This window comes from Aristolochia californica, unplaced genomic scaffold, assembly GCF_029961685.1.
Source record: "Aristolochia californica isolate CCGP_79_NKW_82.1479 unplaced genomic scaffold, dmAriCali1.0.hap1 SCAF_6, whole genome shotgun sequence".
Classification (NCBI taxonomy): Eukaryota; Viridiplantae; Streptophyta; class Magnoliopsida; order Piperales; family Aristolochiaceae; genus Aristolochia; species Aristolochia californica.
In genome coordinates, this window is record NW_027182257.1 from 220,195 (window position 1) to 239,138 (window position 18,944).

At 39.9% G+C, this 18,944-nt stretch overlaps 4 protein-coding genes across 8 annotated transcripts; 2 read left to right on the forward strand and 2 right to left on the reverse strand.

The window, feature by feature from the left end:
- Positions 1-342: 342 nt before the first annotated feature.
- On the reverse strand, positions 343-2,331 carry LOC137935126 (uncharacterized). The gene is made up of 5 exons (XM_068779789.1): positions 1,871-2,331; positions 1,665-1,742; positions 1,211-1,301; positions 871-1,025; positions 343-764 (listed from the first exon to the last, which is right to left on the reverse strand). Exons 1-5 carry the CDS (start codon positions 2,117-2,119, stop codon positions 555-557), a joined length of 783 nt encoding a protein of 260 aa, XP_068635890.1. The 5' UTR covers positions 2,120-2,331; the 3' UTR covers positions 343-554.
- A 531-nt stretch (positions 2,332-2,862) lies between these two features.
- LOC137934417 (uncharacterized) lies at positions 2,863-6,907 on the reverse strand. Of its 5 annotated transcripts, XM_068778730.1 has the most exons (4): positions 6,591-6,907; positions 6,370-6,438; positions 3,731-4,395; positions 2,863-3,626 (listed from the first exon to the last, which is right to left on the reverse strand). In XM_068778730.1, the coding sequence occupies exons 3-4, from the start codon at positions 4,339-4,341 to the stop codon at positions 2,942-2,944; spliced, it is 1,296 nt and encodes a 431-aa protein (XP_068634831.1). In that variant the 5' UTR covers positions 4,342-4,395; positions 6,370-6,438; positions 6,591-6,907; the 3' UTR covers positions 2,863-2,941. The 5 variants fall into 5 exon arrangements, with proteins under 5 accessions (XP_068634831.1, XP_068634834.1, XP_068634833.1 ...); XM_068778733.1 differs by lacking the exons at positions 6,370-6,438; positions 6,591-6,907 and adding an exon at positions 5,201-6,360; XM_068778732.1 differs by lacking the exons at positions 6,370-6,438; positions 6,591-6,907 and adding an exon at positions 5,011-6,360.
- On the forward strand, positions 5,094-5,768 carry LOC137934186 (NDR1/HIN1-like protein 3). The gene has a single exon (XM_068778444.1). It carries the CDS (start codon positions 5,160-5,162, stop codon positions 5,766-5,768), a length of 609 nt encoding a protein of 202 aa, XP_068634545.1. The 5' UTR covers positions 5,094-5,159.
- Positions 6,908-13,569: 6,662 nt separating the features above from the next.
- Positions 13,570-18,935, forward strand: LOC137967075 (uncharacterized). The gene is made up of 5 exons (XM_068813499.1): positions 13,570-13,789; positions 16,470-16,529; positions 17,076-17,404; positions 17,546-17,725; positions 18,035-18,935. Exons 3-5 carry the CDS (start codon positions 17,138-17,140, stop codon positions 18,680-18,682), a joined length of 1,095 nt encoding a protein of 364 aa, XP_068669600.1. The 5' UTR covers positions 13,570-13,789; positions 16,470-16,529; positions 17,076-17,137; the 3' UTR covers positions 18,683-18,935.
- The last annotated feature ends 9 nt before the right edge of the window (positions 18,936-18,944 follow it).

The following is an 18,944-nucleotide window of genomic DNA, read 5'->3' on the forward strand; positions in this document are numbered from 1 at the left end:
CTCTTTTCTGCCCTCTTGCTCCACAGCATGTATCCCTTGAATATTCTTTCCCAGTACAAGGCAATTTGGCCACCCAGTCCTGTACCAGAGAAAGCATCCAGGAAAAACAAGGAATACACGTCAATAATCAGAAAACGAGTGCTCTCCTTGCAGTCTCAAGTGCTCACTCCCCTTGTTTATCAATCCTGATCAGGCAGTTTAGAATTTTACAGGTACTATGAATGTAACAGTCTCTTTGATGAAGTGTGATCTTGACTTCCATTAAAAAAACAGTAATGAAGAAAGCATAAACTATAAGTATACTAGCAAGAGACTCAGGAAGAGAGAAAAGAAATAGACTCGAGTATGCATAGAAATCTGCAGCCCTTCCATCCTTTTTAGCTAACACTCGGCCATGCCTATTTCATTTGAATTAGCCACATTGGAGACAATGTATCCTAACGTCAGAGAGTGTGATAACATGACCTCACCATGGGAAAATCCTTATACATGTAACTGTTTTTTGCTTCAGTGATCACAATGTATATAATTTAGCTAACTCGGCCATGCCTATTTCATTTGGATTCTGTAAGTTTTGATAGGAGATACAGGCAACCAGATGAGAGGAGAATTGAAGCAGAGAAGCAGAGCAACTCCACTGTAGAGGATATCACCACCGTCCTGCTCTTCTCAAACAAACCAACAAGAAGAACCATCACTATCACATGCCCCAGCTTAGTCTTCAGCTCGTTCACAGATTGTATCTCTAACCATTTCGGCCGTTCCTGGAAAGAAGAAATTCAGAGTTAGCAGAGAAGTGGGTTTCATTCACGGGAACAGTCCACCGTTTCTACCAAACATTTAATCCGCCTCTGTCGTGTTAGAACAAACCTGGAGAGTGAACAAGCCAAAGAGATTTGATCCGCAATGTTGTGATTCTTTCGCCAGTGATTTCCTAGCATTTCGTGCAATGTCGAGATTACTGATGAAGAGCTCATAGAGACCCATTCCGAAGACGAGCATGACAGTTCCAATCAGGTATACATCTGGTAGTAAAAAAATCTCTAAGTTCAGTCTCAGAGTAGCAGCTTATGTGAAGTTGGGTCCAAGTCTATCCAAAATGACTAATCATCTTAAAAAATCTCTGCTGAAACTGAGCATTTTGGGTTATTTCAGTCTGACCCAGAAAGAAGATTAAGAATGATAATTTTGATCCTCAGAGATGACTCACCTATAGCTTCAACCAGTGTTAAAATCACCTTTTCACTCTTCCCAGCCTTCACAAAGTATTCAGCAAAAGAATCTAACACAAAAGTGCAGCCCTGCAGCCATAATCACCATGTTAAAGACCAATCCTCGTTTCCTGAATTCCCATCAAAGATCTTGCATGAGTTTTCTCCATGTGTATTTTAGATGCAGAGTACTTTTTTTTCTGGATGATCAGGCACTTAACATATTTGAAGCCGAGTTTCAGGAATTCTTTTCAAGGAAATGATGTCAACTGATTTACGGAGATCTCCTGAAAAATGGACGTAATACAGGGTTTGGGAATTTTGACTTGTGGACTATATAAGGAGAGCAAGATTGAATTTTATTTTTATTTTCTTGTTTGGGTTAAAGAAGCCCCTGAAATTTGTGTATCAAGATTTGATACAAATGGAGATTTAACAGAGTTGGCTTCGTACCTTGACAAAACACAAGAAAGATCCAACTAAGGAACCCCAGACTCCAAGAAATGTCAAGAACCGGCACCGGTAGATGGCCTGCGAATGAGAATCCAGACATTACGAGCATAGATAAGGAAAGAGAGATTTTTTTCTTTCTGGTCCTTAACAATCACGCTGATTAGACGACAGAGACAAGTTAGTATTTAACGTCACTGGAACCTCACCTTTTCAATGAATTCCTCGAACACTAGGAAGTTCCGGGTTGAATCCCTCGAAGGAAGATGTGATTCAATGGCCTGAACTGGGTAATTCGCTGATGAAGAGGTACAGCGAACGGCACTGGAGCAAGCTGCGATAGACGCCGGAAATTCGATTTGTGACCTCTGCTGCTGTCCTATTACTCGCTTCCCTAGTCTCCACCGGTGATGAATCAACCCAGTGGATTTCCCGACGAATTGATGAGAGGCTTTCATGGTAGCAGAAGCAGGTGCACCTCTCTGAGAAACGTCAGCGTAAATGTAAAGGGGAATGTGATCCTTGGCAGGGGAGAAGAATGATGTGGTGACGGTCTAATCAACGGATCAATCAATCATTTGAAGAGGACGCTGTGCGTGTACGAGTGTCCACATTTCACGGTGGCGATCAGCCCGGGATGGCTCTCGAGGAGCGACAGAGAGACGCATGAACGAACGAAAATGGAAGAATTCAGAACTGGATATGACCCGACGGGACGACAAAGAGTAGCCACGTACTAAAATCGTGTCGTTTACTTTGACTCTTCTTTTTTTTTTTTTTTACTCTCTCGCTCTCTCTCTCTGTTATTGTCTGAATTTTAACTTCGTTTTATCTCTCTGGTTTACTTGATCATAGTGTTTGTGCATGAGAAGTAAGAATACTTGTGCTGTTCCTAAGAAAGCCACGTCAAGTATCCGCCATGACCGCCATGATAGTCTGCATAATTTGCAGCCGTACGGGGAAAGAAACCTTACTATCGACTCCCGTGTAATAGGATTTAATATTTGTTAATACACAATAATATTTAATATCATAATACTTAAATATTATATTTAATTATAATTTGATAATAGACTACTATTTTAAAATATATTATGCAATAATATTTTAATTATGATATATCCATTATAAAATCAAATAATACTCTTAATATAGGTTACTTAATTAAATAATTATTTAACATTTGAATAGTTACCATTTAGTCTAAATAATATTTTAGTTTACAATGAGAAATCCCATTTTTACAAACTTACCATCCCATTTCTTCCCCTCGGAGGTGTCTACAAAGAATTGCGTGTCCATCTCCTGCCCTTCAGGCCTTTCCTCTTGAAGGGCCTGCACGCCTCCATGCTCAGGTCGACAGCAGCAGCAAGGGCCATGAATATGGCCGCATCCTCTACACACGTTACATGTCGCATTGCCAGTTGCACTATTCGTTTGCTGCTCTTCCCTTCACCTTGAACCTTACATTTCATGACAAAACCCCCAACAATGGGGCCAACTGCTGTGAAGTCCCCACTGCTTTGTGGACTTGGCACGGGTGTTCCCGACGGAGTCTGCTTATCCATGTCTATCACAAATTCCCCACCCTTGTCAGTGCTGATCAAAATCTCTGATACAAGGATCCCACCCTCCTGCCCTTGGGAAAGGAGATGTAAGCGACAGCAAACAGAGTCTCGACTCCCACCTTCTCGCCAAGCCTCAAGACGTCCCCATGGCTGCCAACTATCAGCCCCACAAGCATCTGGGCGAAGAATCAGCCATGCACCTGGGTTGGAACGGGCGACACGGTCACACCCAGTGGATGCCACAAAGGGGGTTGCCATGAAGGCTGCAGCAACTGCCGAGCCAGACAGGTCATGGATCATCACCCTCCAGCCCTTTCTTTCCCTTCTTTCACTCCCTGGGTCATCACCCCCTGTAGAGCTCAACCAGTATTTCCTTGTTGGATCCAACTGAGATGCCCTGTTATTTCAGCAAACACAATGTGAAATTTGTGTCAGAAGTGAATAAAGGAGAATGACTGCAGAAATTATGGAAGAAAGAGATCACATCATGCGTCTTCTTACCGCCTATCACGACTGAACTTGCAGCTGAAAATAGGCTGTTTGATGGTGCCTTGGAGCTGTACTATCTGAGGGCTTAGTGCAGTCTCTTCTTCAAATTGGAAAACGTATCTCGGGTCTGGATCCAATTTCACTCTTAGGTGCAGCTCTGCTTCTGGTTTTCCCCCCTCCTGATGCTTCTTACCAATACTAATCCATCCATGGTGAAGCAACAAAGATTTTCCCTGACCCCACTCAGCTCCAACTTGCAATTTGAACGTCCCAATCTGCTGCTTCCTGCTGCTGATCCCACAGTGTGATCCCTGCCTCCCCATGAAAACTGTTACTTCGAGATATGCTTGAGTAGCTTGAAAACAACCAGGAGCTAGCATTGCCTTCAGATCAGATTCCTCAAGATAAAAGCTAGAGGCAATGCATAGAGGACCTGGCAGTGCTTCAGGAGAGGAGATTAAAGGAACAGATGCTGTCTGAACAGGGAAGCCTCCTAGACGAATCTCACAGGAACATGGAGCAGTTGACGAATGGATTCTTGCTCGCTCGGCCTTAGAAGATGTCACTGGAATTCTCAGCCCAAGTGAACTGATTGAAACCCGTAAAAAAACTTGAGGATCCATTGCACTCACAAGTTCTCCATGTCTTACAATCGAGAACCAAATAGCTACAAAGCCCTGGAGCATTGATAAGCTAGACGTCAAGGCAGAAGAAACTAATGATGTAACAAGCCTATCACTAGCTGAAGGCACCCAAGACAAACAAAGCATTATGATTTCAAATGTAGAAGGGCCTTTGACATCTCATACTCAGAGTTACACACTCTATAGCAAATTAAAAGCCCCGCCAGCAGACAATTGCTTTATCCAGAGAACTCACAAGGTGTTCTCTTTGAAAAATCTTTTTCTAGCTGTGAGTACACAAAAGCCAAGCTTGTTCAGAGTGTGGTGTAAGCTTGCTATAAAAAACTGTGGAAAAACCAATGGAACCTAAAAAGGACCATTGAACAGGTTGATGTGGGAAAAGAATAAGTGCAAAATTTTCAAGGTATTATGAGCATTTCTCAATGTCATGAATTTAATCTACTTATCTTGTTAACTGAAGAACAAGAAACAAATAGTTTATACTAGTTATAAGATGACAGAGCCAATCCTTAGAAGGGAAAAGCCAGTACTTGGCAGTGCAGTTTGGTATTACTTTACCCAGGAAAAGGTAAACCAGATTCCTCCACAAACAACTTGTGTGATGAAGAATATTTATGGCTTTCCTACCAGGCAAGGAAGATACCAAACCTTGCCTGCTCCTTAATATGCTAGGTAGATCTTCTTCCCCTCGTGAAGGCATTGAGATCTCCAAATCATCACCACATGATAAGACCAGAAAGTCCAACAGACATTCCTCTGGATGTTCACTCTAGCAGGGCATCAACTATTACTTTCAGATGATGAGGCCAAAGCTCATCGGTCCTCAGCGGCGACGTACCAGTCTAGTTGTCTGGTTGACAGCTATAGTGTGTGCATTCCTTGCTGTTGCAGTGATAATAACAGGTCTTGTAATTTTTGTGGGCTACATGATCATCCGGCCAAAGCCACCTTCCATCAGTGTCACATATTCCCATCTAGACAGCCTAAAGTATGATCAGTATGGGCAGATGAGCACTGAAGTTGCCCTCTTCATTGCTGCAGAGAATGACAATGCCAAGGCACATGCCAGCTTCTCCGACCTCAGCATCCGTCTCCAGTTTCATGGGATGACAATAGCTGAATTGAGAGCTGACCCATTTGACGTACCCAAGAACACCACAATCTCCCTTGAGTATCATGTTCCTTCTTCCATGATTCCTTTAGTAGACGAGGCGGCAATGGAGGAGCTTGATGAATCATTGAAGCGAGATCTCATAAAATTTCATATGAATGGGAAAGCAAGAACGAGGTGGAAGGTAGGAATCCTTGGGTCTGTCAGTTTTTGGACTCACCTGGATTGCGACCTCAAATTCACCCCTTCCAACGGAACCAGCACAGGCCCCAGCTGTTCATCAAAAGCTCATTGAATCTACTCAAATTTGTATACTTGTATAAAAAGGGTATGTTCATCCTTTTTCTGCTTCTTGTACATTTGAATTTGATAACATAAGGGTACACAGACAAGCTTAGAAGTACCAGAATCCAAACAGACGAGAAATAGAGGTGTTCTTGTTTCTTTCTTACATTCTGAACACGGATTCTATAGGAAATTATAGTAATCTACCACGTCCAAATACAGCAGATTTGGGACATTAGAGCCATAGGACTGTCGAAAGCCTTTATAGTCCCTCACTGAGATTCAGGCTTTCAGCGAGAGCGCCAGAAGAGTCAAAATAGAAGAGAAGATATCATTCCATTTTGAGACAGAGCAAAACATAAGAGAAACACAATTAGGTAGATCCCGGGAAAATTTCGCAGAGACGCATCACATGTGAGGGCTCATAGAGATATTTTCAGTAAAGCTTTCGGAAAAGAGAAGAATGTGCATGAGAGGAGTACACTCAAAGCAGAGAATCGATACGACCAGTAAAATGAACTCTTTTTTGCAACAACCAGTTAAGTGAGCTTCAGAACTAGGTTTTAATTTAGAAATAACAAATTTAAAAGATAAAAGCAGCAGAATGTGACCTTTCGAATAAGTCTCCTTGCTCTCACGAAAGCAACCAACGCGCAAAAGAGCAAAAACTAAAGCCCGAGCTGCAGCGGAGTCATGCAGGACTTAGAATCTCGGCAAAACCAACTGATCGCAGAGATACTTTAAACAAAGACATCAAATGAAAAAAATAAAAAATAAACAAACAGCTTCTCCTCTCCTCATAACAGGAAAAGCCGGGGAAGAAGGAAATCACATTTTTCTTTCACGGCGAAAGAACACCTTTCTCAGCAAAGCCCCGCAGAACACCACCAAAAAGGACACTTTCCGCCCATCGAACGACAAATCCTAGGGAATTTCAGCAGATATGGAGAAAAGAGCGACCTCAAACACCAAAACTCCGAGGAGAAGACCTCTTATTTTCCAGACAGAAAAAAAACCACCAAGCAAGCAATCCAGGCCCGTCGTCGACTGCCGCAGCGTGAATTCGACCAACCCAGATGGACCGATAAGCACAAGACAAAAGTTACAAAACCCACCCTCCTCTCTCACTCTCCGTCGATCATCGAGACCCCAGACAGAAAGTGAAAGAGACGGAAAGGCCAAATAAGATGAAAAGGAACTCCGAGTGGGAGAGGACAACCAAAAAAGAGATTTTTCTTTCTTTTCCCCTCAAGAAACAGAAAAAGGTTTAAACCATAAAGAAATCGGATACAGCTGTATTCGAGCTTCATCGGATCACTATCAAACAGAGCAGTCAGCACAACTGATTTCCTTCCCATCCCCAGAAATGTCAAAGACGACGATCATGTCGAGACTCAATACAATTACAGAAACAACAAATGAAAACAAACTTGGAACTCCAACCCGAATCAGAACAAACGAGAGGTAATAATCAATAGCAGCATCGACCCCGTCTCCTGCTTTTACCTTTCGGTGAAACTGGCTCGAGATGGGACTGATACAATCCCGAAATGTCCGCCGTCAAGATCGAATGGGGCCATTGGCGGCTCAAAAACACTTGTCCCGCCGAGTGCACCAATTCCTTTTACCTAGCTCTTGTCGGTTTCGGTTCTACCCAGTATTACTATGCGGGAAAAGTTAGTGAAGTTGCTCGGATTCCCATAGCTGGCGGGAACACTTTATTGGTTTCATTATTGAATTAATTATAAGAATAAATTTAAGTGTAGAATATGAAATTATGAATGCTGTTCTTTGATCGTTTTCCGGGAAGTTGGGATTTGTTGGACCCGAGGAAATCCTTAAACTTCGATTTCATACACGGAGTCAAACTACTGAAATCCTAATGAAACGAAAGAGATGGTGAGAAGGTACGCCCAAGATATCTCATTCACAGGGTAAAATATCTCATTTTTTCAGCCTACTCTTCACGGCAACCAGTTGGCCTTAGCCCCCAGATAAACTCTACCAAAAATCAATTTTGTTATGCTAAAACTGCAATACTGCTACTGCTAACAACTTTCTTCTCTTCGTACCATATTTGACGTCGAATTCCTTTACCAACTATATTTGCATTATCTGAACGTCTTTTAAGTTTTTTTCCCTGATCAATCGTCTGTGGGGATCCACCGGTAGTGGTAGGTGCAGTTTCGTTGTTTCATCTTATTCTGGAGCTTCGTACTCTTCTGCCCTTTTTTTCTTCCAATTTGGGGTCTTTGGTTTATGAAACCTGTTAAAGTTGTTAATGTAGACCAGTTCTTTTGGATTGTTCAACGGAAGAATTTTTTGTTTTTGTAAGGCTATTTGTAAGCCATTTTAATCTTTCAATAAATAATTTTATTCATCTCCAAAATATTCGACATATGGTATTAGAGCTGTGTTAACCAGTTTGGCGATGATTACGAGTGAAAAATTCTGATCGGCGAAGCCACTTCCATAGGATAGAAGTCTGAAATCTTCTCTGGTGAACCCATGATTACCCCTCGTCTTCTTGCGCCGCAGCCGTAGAAGGAGAGAGGTCGCGTGCAGCGCCTCTGCTGGTGCTCGCTATTTCAGCGGCGAGGCTTCAGCGTCAAGAAATCTGAAATCTTCCCGTTCTGCGTTGTTTCAGGAACCAGCGTCGCGAGGACGATGATGACCTGAAATTAATTCTGCCCGCGCCTCTGCTGGTGCTCTCTATTTCGGTGGTGAGGCCTCAAAGTCGGGAAGTCTGAAATCATCCCTTCCCGCGTTGTTTCAGGAACCAGCATCGCGGCGAGGCCTCAGCGTCGGGAAGTCTGAAATCTTCCCGACCTGCGCTATTTCAGGAACCAGCGTCGCGAGGACAACGATGGCTTAAATTAATTCCACCCAAAATTAGGAAGCGAAATTAATTCGAACCACCGGGTGCATACCAGACCTAAACCAAATCGGACTAGACCGGACTAGCAACCCAAACCAGGCCAGACGAGCCGAGTCAACTATTGAGGCCTAGTAAGAATGGCAACAGAAAGTAGCTTTGTTCAACCAGCAATTCCAAAGTTTGATGAACACTATGATCTCTGGTGTATGCTCATGGAAAATTTTCTGCGCTCGAAGGAATATTGAGACTTGATAAAAGAATGAATCCCTATGATAAAAGTAGGGGCAGAACTCACAAAAGGACAAACGAAGTTAATTGTAGATGCAAAGCTGAAGGATTTGAAAGATAAGAATTATCTCTTCCAAGTCATTGATCAATCAGTCCTAGAGACTATTTTGAACAAGGATACAATAAAGAATATTTGGAACTCCTTGAAGCAAAAGTACAAGGGGACGACACGAGTGCAGCGTGTACAACGACAAGCACTTCGAAAGGAATTTGAGGTGCACAACATGAAGATAGGAGAATCTATGAATGAATATTTTGATTGAACCTTTACTATAGCCAACAAGATGAGGGTTCATGGTGAGAAAATTGAGGATATTGTAGTCATTAAAAACTAAAAAATTTGACTATGTTCTGTACTCTATTTGAAGAGTTTAATGATCTAGACACCTTGTCCATTGATGTGCTACAAAAGTTTTCTAGTGCATGAACAACGCATGAATAGTCATGTTGTGGAAGAACAAACATTAAAGGTTACTTATGAAGGGCAATCAGGAAGAAGAGGACGAGGTCGTGGCGGATTTAGAGGACGAGGACGAGGTAGGCAAAGTTTTGACAAGTCTACCATTGAGTGTTACGATTGTCATAAGCTTAAACATTTTCAATATGAATGCCCAACAAAGGGGACAGAGACAAAGGCACACTATGCAAAAGTTAATGAAGAAATGATGTTAATGACATATACGGACTCCAAGGAAGCTAGTAAAGAAGAGCTATGGTTCCTTGATTCGGGTTGCAATAACCATATGTGTGCCAAGAAGGAGCTTTTCTCCATGTTTGACGAAAATTTTAGCAATTTTGTAAAGTTTGGAGACAATTCAAGCATGGTTGTGATAGGAAAATGAAACATACAAATGTTGGTGAACGGACTTGTGAAGGTCATCACAAAGGTGTTTTATGTTCTAAAACTAAAAACTAATTTGCTTAGTGTTGGACAACTAAAAGAAAAGGGGTTTGCAATTCTCATACAACATGGGAAATGTAAAATTTATCATCCTGAGAGAGGATTGATCATGGAGATTGTAATGACCTCAATAGAATGCTTATCTTACCTACCCAAAAATATCTAAAAGAAGAAATATGGTTTTCTTCTCTTACAGAGGATCTAGTTCGGCTTTGGCATTTTAGATATGGACATTTAAGCTTCAATGGCTTAAAAACTCTTCAGCAGAAAAGAATGGTGAATGGATTGCCTTATTTTACAACTTCAACAACGGTATGTAAAGACTATTTGGTAGGAAAACAACGCAGAGATCCATTTTCAAAAGAGAACACATAGAAGGATTCTCAGAATCTTCAACTGGTTCATGCAGACATTTGTGGACTAATCAACCCCACTTCAAACGGCAAGAAAAGGTACCTAATCACTTTTATTGATGTTTTTAGCCGCAAAACTTGGGTTTATTTCTTTGTAAACAAATCAAAAAATTTCATTACTTTCAAGAATTATAAGAGTCATGTTGAAAAATAAACTGGTTCATATATAAGATGTCTTCGCATTGATCATAAAGGAGAATTTACATCACAAGAGTTCACAAATTTTTGTAAAGAAAATGGCATATGTAGACAACTGACCGCATCATATACTCCACAACAGAACGGAGTTGTAGAGAGAAAGAACCAAACCATTATGAATATGGTTTGAAACATGCTTTCGGGGAAAAAAGATTTCAAAAAATTTCTAGCCTGAAGCAATCACTTGGACTATCTATGTTTTGAATAGAAGTCCAACTTTGGTAGTTAAAAACATGACTCCATAATAAGCTTAAAGTGGAACTAAACCATCAGTTGATCATTTCAGGGTGTTTGGTTGCGTATCACATGTTCATATTCCTAATAATAAGAGGACTAAACTTGATGACAAGAGTGTGAGATGTATTCTACTCAGGGTTAGTAAAGACTTGAAGGCATATAGATTGTATGATCTAGTTTCTCAGAAGATAATAGTAAGTAGATATGTGAAGTTTGAAGAAGAAAACAGTTGGGATTAGAGCAAGAGTCATGAATAAGCTATTATAGTTGATCTGGACTGGGGAGAAAATGACAAGGAATCTCTCACAATAAATAACAATGGAGGAAACATTGAAACTGATCACCGTGATAATTCAACAGAAGATATAGAGGGTGATCATTCAGATGAGTCAAATGAAAAAAAATAAGAGTAATGGCAATGAAGAAAGAGTCAGAAGGACACCAGCTTAGATGAGAAATTACGAAAGTTGAGAAGGTCTCTCTGAGGAAGAAAATATTGCATACCAAACTTTGTTTGTAGAGAGTGATCTAGTCTCATTTGGCGATGTTGTGAAAAGTATGAAGTGGAGAAAAACAATGGATGTAGAAACAGAAGCCATAAAGAGAAATGATACATGGGAGTTGACAGACTTACCTGTTGAAGCAAAGAAGGTTGAGGTAAAATGGGTTTATAAGACAAAGGTCAGTGAAAATGGAGAAGTGAAGTCTGGTTGGTAGCAAAGGGATACACTCAAAAGCATGAAGTAGATTATACTGAGGTTTTTGCACCTATAGCTCAGTTAGATACAATTCGAGTGGTGATTTCTCTTGCAGCTCTAAAGGAATGGACAATCTACTAATTAGATGTAAAGTCAACCTTCTTGCATTGTGAACTAAGTAAAAAAATATTTGTCGAACAACCTCCTAGCTATGAATAGAAAAGCAATGAGCAGAAGGTTTTAAGGTTGAGAAAAATCCTTGTGTGGACTTAAACAAGCTCCAGGAGTTTGGTATAGTCGTATGGAATCCTATTTTATGCAAGAAATATTTGAGAAATGCCACCATAAACATACTTTATTCATCAAGATTGGAAATGGAGGTAAGATCTTAATTGTGTGTCTCTACGTGGATGATCTTATATTTACTGGGAATGATGAGTTTATGTTTGTTGAGTTTAAAAAAAAAAACATGATGCTTGAATTTGATATGACTGATATAGGAAAAATGAGATACTTTCTTGGCATTGAGGTGATGCAAAGATCAGATAACATATTTATTAGTCAAAAGAAATCTATACAAGAAGTGTTGGAGAGGTTCAACATGGACAAGTACAACCCAGTTTGCAATTCTTTGGTTCATGGATTCAAGCTCATTAAAAATAGAGATGGAGTGAGGAAAGGTGGTACTTTATATAAGCAAATTGTAGGAAGTCTTATGTATGTGATTGTCACTCATCCAGATGTTATGTTTGCGGTGAGTCTCATCAGTAGATTCATAGATTGCCCTATTGAACTTCATTTTCAAGCAACAAATAGGATATTAAGGTATTTGAAAGGTACTATTGATTTTAGTGTGCTCTACAAGAAGGGAGGAAGTAGGGAATTGATTGCCTATGTAGATAGTGATTATGTTGGGGATTTAGATGAGAGGAAAAATACTTCAAGTTATGTATTTTTGTTAGGCTCAGGATCAGTGTTCTGGTTCTTGAAGAAACAACTTGTAGTTGCCTTGTCCACTATTGAAGTTGAGTTCATTGCTGCAACCTCATGTGTCTATCAAATAATATGGATAAGAAGGATATTGGAAAATCTCAATCATACTCAACATGATTCCACAACCGTTTACTATGATAACAGTTCAACAATCATACTTTCTAAAAATGCAGTGATGCATGGTCGTTGCAAACACGTTGATGTTCGCTTTTATTTCCTTTGTGAGCTCACAAATGGTGAAATTGTAAATATGGTTCATTGTCATACGCAAGAGCAAGTTACAAATATAATGACTAAGCCTTTAAAGCTTGACGAGTTCTTGAAAACACGTGATTTGTTGGGTGTTTGTTCGGATCCAGTTGCCAAAAGCATCTAGTCTAAGGGAGGATGTTAAAATTGTTACTGAAGAAACTATTCCTTCAGGACTATTTTTTACTTTTTAGACATGTTTTTCCAGATTCTTAAACGGAAGAACTTTCTATTTTTGTAAGGCTATTTGTAAGCCATTTTAATATTTCAATAAATGAATTTTTCATCTCCAAAATATTCGACTAAGCCACCAAATCATTTGTTTTTAGAGCTCCAAGGTTTTTTATATGAATGACATGCCCCCATTTGGTGCACAAACATAAGTTTTATATGTGAAGATAATTATGAGATAACTATAATTTGATCTTATCAGATAATTGAAAGAATTATGCTAATCCCTTATCATGCCCTAATAAGATAGACCACTTTAGAGAGGCCAGTCTCCCTTCACCTACTCCACTTATGGGCTTATTATCTATATGTCTAATGGGTGTTTTTTCATTCTTCTAATCTTAATAGAGGCTCACGTTTTAAATTTGTGTGAGTTACTAATGATTTAAATTGGTGTATTTAATTACAAACTTTCAAACAATTACGTTTTGGTATATAATGAACAAACATAATTATTTATTAACTTAATTATTAATTTTATATTAAACGAATAAAAAATATTATTACAAACAATATAAATGAATAATATTTTTATAAATAATATGCGAAGAAAATTAGGTGCAATAAGTCAATAACTAGACTTAATCCTGTCACCTTTCCTTCGTATAAAAATAAATAGCATATACAAAGTTTCTTACAACGTACTACGTAGGCATGTAGGTAAGTAAATTTAAAAAAGACATGGAATACAGATAGAGAAAGGAGAGCGAATAGCAAAGCGGCGGATGCCTCGCCTTCAATTTCGCCTCCAACGTGTCGTCAGGGCCGTCTCCCTCCCCTTCGACGTGTCGAAACCTGTTCTGCTTCTGCGCTCGCATTCCTTCGGGCCCTAATCCTCTCACATTTTTGTCTTCTTTATTTGCTTTCCTTTTGGATCTCTCTCCCCTCGTGCATCCTCTCACCCTTCTCACCTCAGCTTGTCAGAGTCTCTCTGGAGTGCGACTGGTATAACTCTCTCCCTTGCCTCTTATGCATCGTCAGCTCTCCTTGGTCTTTTGATTCTTTCGTATTTCATCTGGGTTTACAAATTTGAGAGAACTATTGGGTTACTCATTCCTTGCATTTTTCTGCATGTACTCTGTCTATTCCGTGGATTCGTTTTCCTTGAAAATGCCTCAATTTTAGGTGGTCGAGGGGATTTCTCTCCATTACTTGCGTCCTTTTTATGACAAGGATATGTCTGGGGCTTCTTCTGTTGCGTCCATTTTATGTTAAAGGCAATTGACTGTTGGACACGAAAAGCAAGTGTAGCTGACCGCGTGATTAAGACCTACTGTGGTTGTTCCCTTCAAGTGATTTTAATCGGCTAACGGGACCATTTCCAACCCCAACTCGGGGAAAAGCGAGTGAAACCCGGATTCCACGTGAATTATTTGAGTAGAAAGATGTTTTTAAATGGAACAGTGGATTTCGTAAGCTTGGGCTGTTGTTAGGAAATGCCTTTCATTTCCAAATGAAAGCCGCTATTTGGACATTTATGCTCAACAAGTGCTCTCGAGCCCCATGATCCTTTTGAAATCTTGGGGGTCAAAACATTTATTTAAATGAAGCATATGGATGTTGTCTTACGAACAGAGGATAAAGGTATTTGCAGCCACATGCAGTTCATGAATGGGGAGAGATATTTTGTGATGGTATGTAGGCAAAAACTGAGACCAATCACGTGCAGGTCCTTGTCACATTGCATTGGTTTTCTGACCGACCTATTTTACTATCTCACTGCTGAGAGAGTGATGACTTGGTGCTGGGTAAGATTATTTCCACCTACTGTTAGTTCAGGATAAGCTCTACCATAGATACCATACACATGGTACCTGTTGAAGGGTCCAAGACTTCCTGCTTGGATGTCTCAATTATCTTGAAAAATGAAGCGCACCATAAGATGTATTTAAAGTTTTACAGAGTCCCTCTGACCCTGTTCCTCCCCTTTCCTTTTCTTTCTGTTTTTGGAGTAAAGGTATTGATCAGATGATTTTGTGGATTGTATTAGTAGAGAAAGTAGTGTCACGAAGCTTCGCTCTTGGAGAGAGATAATTATTAAAGTCAGCTGCATTTATAGAGTACTTAACATGGCCATTTTAAAATTACTGTGATTATAATGTGGGGGGTCATCTCTGATCCACCTGGCCATGTGGAGAGTATCAGGACCTAACTCTGCAGGGTTCTGCTGGAATTTTCCTTGAAGGATAGTAATGAATTCTCAAGGTTGCCTTCTGCATATCCCAGAAGTGACCCCTTCGAACTGAAATTAAGTATCTTAGAAGGATGATGGGGGCAGTACACAATTTGAAAATAATTGGCCATGTTGTACTTTGTAAGTATAAGGTTATGGTTCAAGATAGTGTTCCTATTGTTATGGATCTCAGAAATTGACAGAGTAACATCTTTTCTTGCTTTTAAGCGGTTGTGCTGCAGAACCCAAAGTGCATTGGAACTCTTGCTTTTGCTTGTGTTCTTTCATCTATTCTTGAGCTTTCTAGCTTGGCTTCACAAGATTTGCTTACTCAAGGTCACACCGTAGCGTTTAGGTTTTTGCATGTTCTTTCATCATATTATTACATTATAGTACGTGCTTATATATTATGTATAAACATATGGAAAAGAAACTCAATAGCATTTAGGGGATAAGACTCTCTAATTACTATATGCCTAAGGGAGTTGTTATATCCAGCTGAACTGAGGTCTGCTGGTACAAACTTCAGTGGACATCGAGGCAATTCGAGTTGCAAGTAATGACAAAGGCTGAATTCAACTAGAGCAAATCGGCTTAACTCAGCTTGTTTTCTGCTTAAGCATAAAACAAGGAAGGCCCATGAGGCTAATTTTTTTTCATGAACCCAGCTTTCATGAGCTATTTTATTTTGTAATCAATGTTTTGCATGAACATTTATGCTCAGGGGTGTTACATTCCCAGATCCCAGCAATCATAACCTTAAATATCTCTCAGGAAATGTCTTTTTTTTTTTTTTTTTTGGCTCAGATGAACTGCTAGTTATATTTTGAAGCATGAAGTTGTTGTTCTCAGATCCATTTAGCTCAACAGTTGGTAGGCTGAGTAGAAAGTGTAGTGTATTTTTTAGCTGTTGTGTATTCCACTTTAGGGTGGTAATCTCTGCAGTTGTTAGTTCATTGGAGGGGCCCCTCACTGAAGATTTCTCTAGAGACAGTGTGGATGTTTCGCTACCTCTTGCCCTCATAGACAGGGAAGTGCCAATCACATTGTGGATTCTCTGGCACGAAGCTGTCTTGCCTAACAGCATTCCGTCTCCTCTTTTCGTAGTGTTGTGCTTTTCATCTGTACAGCTGTTGTACCTCTGTTTCTTTTATTCGTTTCTTTCCTCTCTTTGAGGCTGTATTAATCTTTGTCATTTAATGAATGAATTCTTAGCATTTTGCAACCCCCTGTGTCAACCTACCCTGGCAAAAAATAAATAGAAATAAAGTACAAGGAAAATACAAAATCAGGCTAGTGGCTTTTTTGAAGGAAATATTGAGCTGACTGTGAAGTGTTTGAACGGAAGTTAATCCTGCTCTAATAAATATGCTTTTTGCATTGAAGATTCAGCTTGTTGACATATCGCTAATCTTCGAATTTTTTACTAAGCAGTGTTTTGGTTACCTGCAGGATAAATTCATGAGGGATAGTCAAATAATGACAAAAAGCAGGCGTCATGAAAGATAGGAGGTAAGATTTTGCTTATGACCAGATAAGATATCATGGATATGAATATTAGAGGACTCCTCTTATGGGACCATTTTTCTGTTCCACATAAGCATGCAGTGGACATATTATTTGCTTTTATTATTAATTCTGTCCATGGAAAATAAGAAGAGTTGCACTGGTAAGATGCTAACTTATTTCTTGAGATAGGAGGGGACCAATCTTAAGTTTACTGACTTACTGCTAAGGATCATTGTTACTAAAAAGAAACTTCCTATGGAGCCTATTTTGCTTACCAAGAATTATTACTAGTTAATTTAAAAAATTTATGACAATATACCTACATTTAATTTAATATATGAAGTTCTATATCCTTTGCCTGTATTTTTCAAAACAAATATTACATTCCCATATTGTGTGATGGTAATGGATGTAGTTGCATTGGAAAGAAATATGACACAACCATCAGATCCATGACTCCTGGTCCTTGGTTGAAAGATAAGGAACTTATGTTGTTGAAAGGCTGTTCTTTGTGTTGGTGAGGTCTCACTGGTGCTTTGCGTAAAGCAGGATAATCAATATTGCTGGTGCTCAAGTGCTTATGCTTCAGCAGCAGGGAAGCTAGAATCTGAATGGCTCAGCTAGTGGTGGCCTTGATGGGTTTGTTTTATGTGTTTGTTAGCAATGCACTTGTCCTGGTCATGAAGCCACTCTCTTTGTGCAAAATTACAAGCCTAATAGGAGCAAGAATTGTTGGTGATGTCGCTGTGACGTGGTTGCACTTTGTTAAAGCTGTTGTCAATTTCCATGTAGACGTGGGCTGGAAGATAACAATTTGGACCATTGCCCTTCTCTCTTTGCCATTGCGTGTGTTGATGGCATTACAAAGGGAGAAACTGGTAGTTTTCTCTCTTTTCTGTTATAGATGTCTTATTATAGTGGAACTGGACAGTGTTGCATACTAGCAAGCAATTGTATCATATGCACTTTATTTCCTGTCAGAATCTTATTATTTTGGGAACGACATTATTGGGCTACAGCTTGAAGATCATCTACGAGAGGTACAAATCCAATTGGAGAACCTTCTGTGGGAAAAACAAGATGTTGAGGAGCACTTACAAGCTGCTCTAAAGGACCATCAGATCATGGAGGCAACGCTAGCAGAGGTTGAAGACGAGCATGACAAAAATTTAGCCAAAGTAGAGGAACTAGAAAGTGAGGTAAACCTTAATGTTCTGTTATCCCTGACTTATTTGAACCTTTATCACATTGGTGTGACACAAATTTCCGTTTATACATGATTTACATATGTCCCTGTATCTTTGCCTTCATATATACATGCTCATATGCTATATTTACATGTCAGTTTGTGTTTTATCCCACTTCTGGAACCATGCAAAGTTTTGTGATGAATTTATTCATCTGTTTCTCTTTCCTTCGCTTTGATTTTTCTCATTTTTACTCTTATCCAAAACATTGCCGCTGGGAAAAACTTATAATAATATCTTAAGCTCTGCATGTCATTGCAGTTGCGGGATCTAAGAAAAGAAAATCTTAGACTGAAAGAAACAGGGAGAAAAGACTTGTGGGATACCAAGGTCCATGATGCGGAATCTCGATTTTCTCCTGTTGGGGAATATGGAGTCTCATCCTGGAACTCTGGTTTGAATGGAAGTGGCAGGATGACCCTCCAGGACCTTCTTCTCCATGGAAATGAGTGGGAGCACGAAGATGCAATGAAACTTCAAAAGTCAGCGGTACTAAAACCTGGATCAAAAGCTGCTCGAACATATCCTTTCTCCCCTTGGTTGATTTCCTCTAACTTGGCAGTGGAAGAGGCACTGAATCAAAGAAGATATACTGCTGTTTTGCAAAGCCTTTTTAGCACATTGTTATCAGTTCTTGTGGGGGTGGTTATATGGGAAGCCAAGGATCCTTGCATGCCCTTGGTATTAGCATTGTTCACTGTGGTTGGTATATCACTAAAAAGCGTGGTTCAGTTCTTTTCCACCATTAAAGTAAAACCTGCTTCCGATGCAATTGGCTTATTGAGTTTCAATTGTTTCATTCTTGGCACAATCACCTACCCAACTCTCCCAGCAGTTGCCCGGATGTTAGTCCCACCGACTTTGAAGCTGGCAGCAAGGATGATCAGCTGGTTTGGTTGTTCTGCTTAGCAGAAACCTTCTTAAGTGTAGTCTGTAGATACAGTTGCTGGATCCTGACATAGCATGTATTGAAGGATCTTATACATCCAAATATTAGTGTCTTTACTTTTCAGCGTACAGTGATACGTTGGTTGAGTGCTGTAATATAGTTTACCTGTTGTTCATGAACGAGAATAGGGGATATGTACCATTTTATCTGAGAGAATGCTGTCGTGCCTGGATGCGTCTCTTTCTGTACAAGACATCACTCTGAATAGAGTTTGCCCGCCCT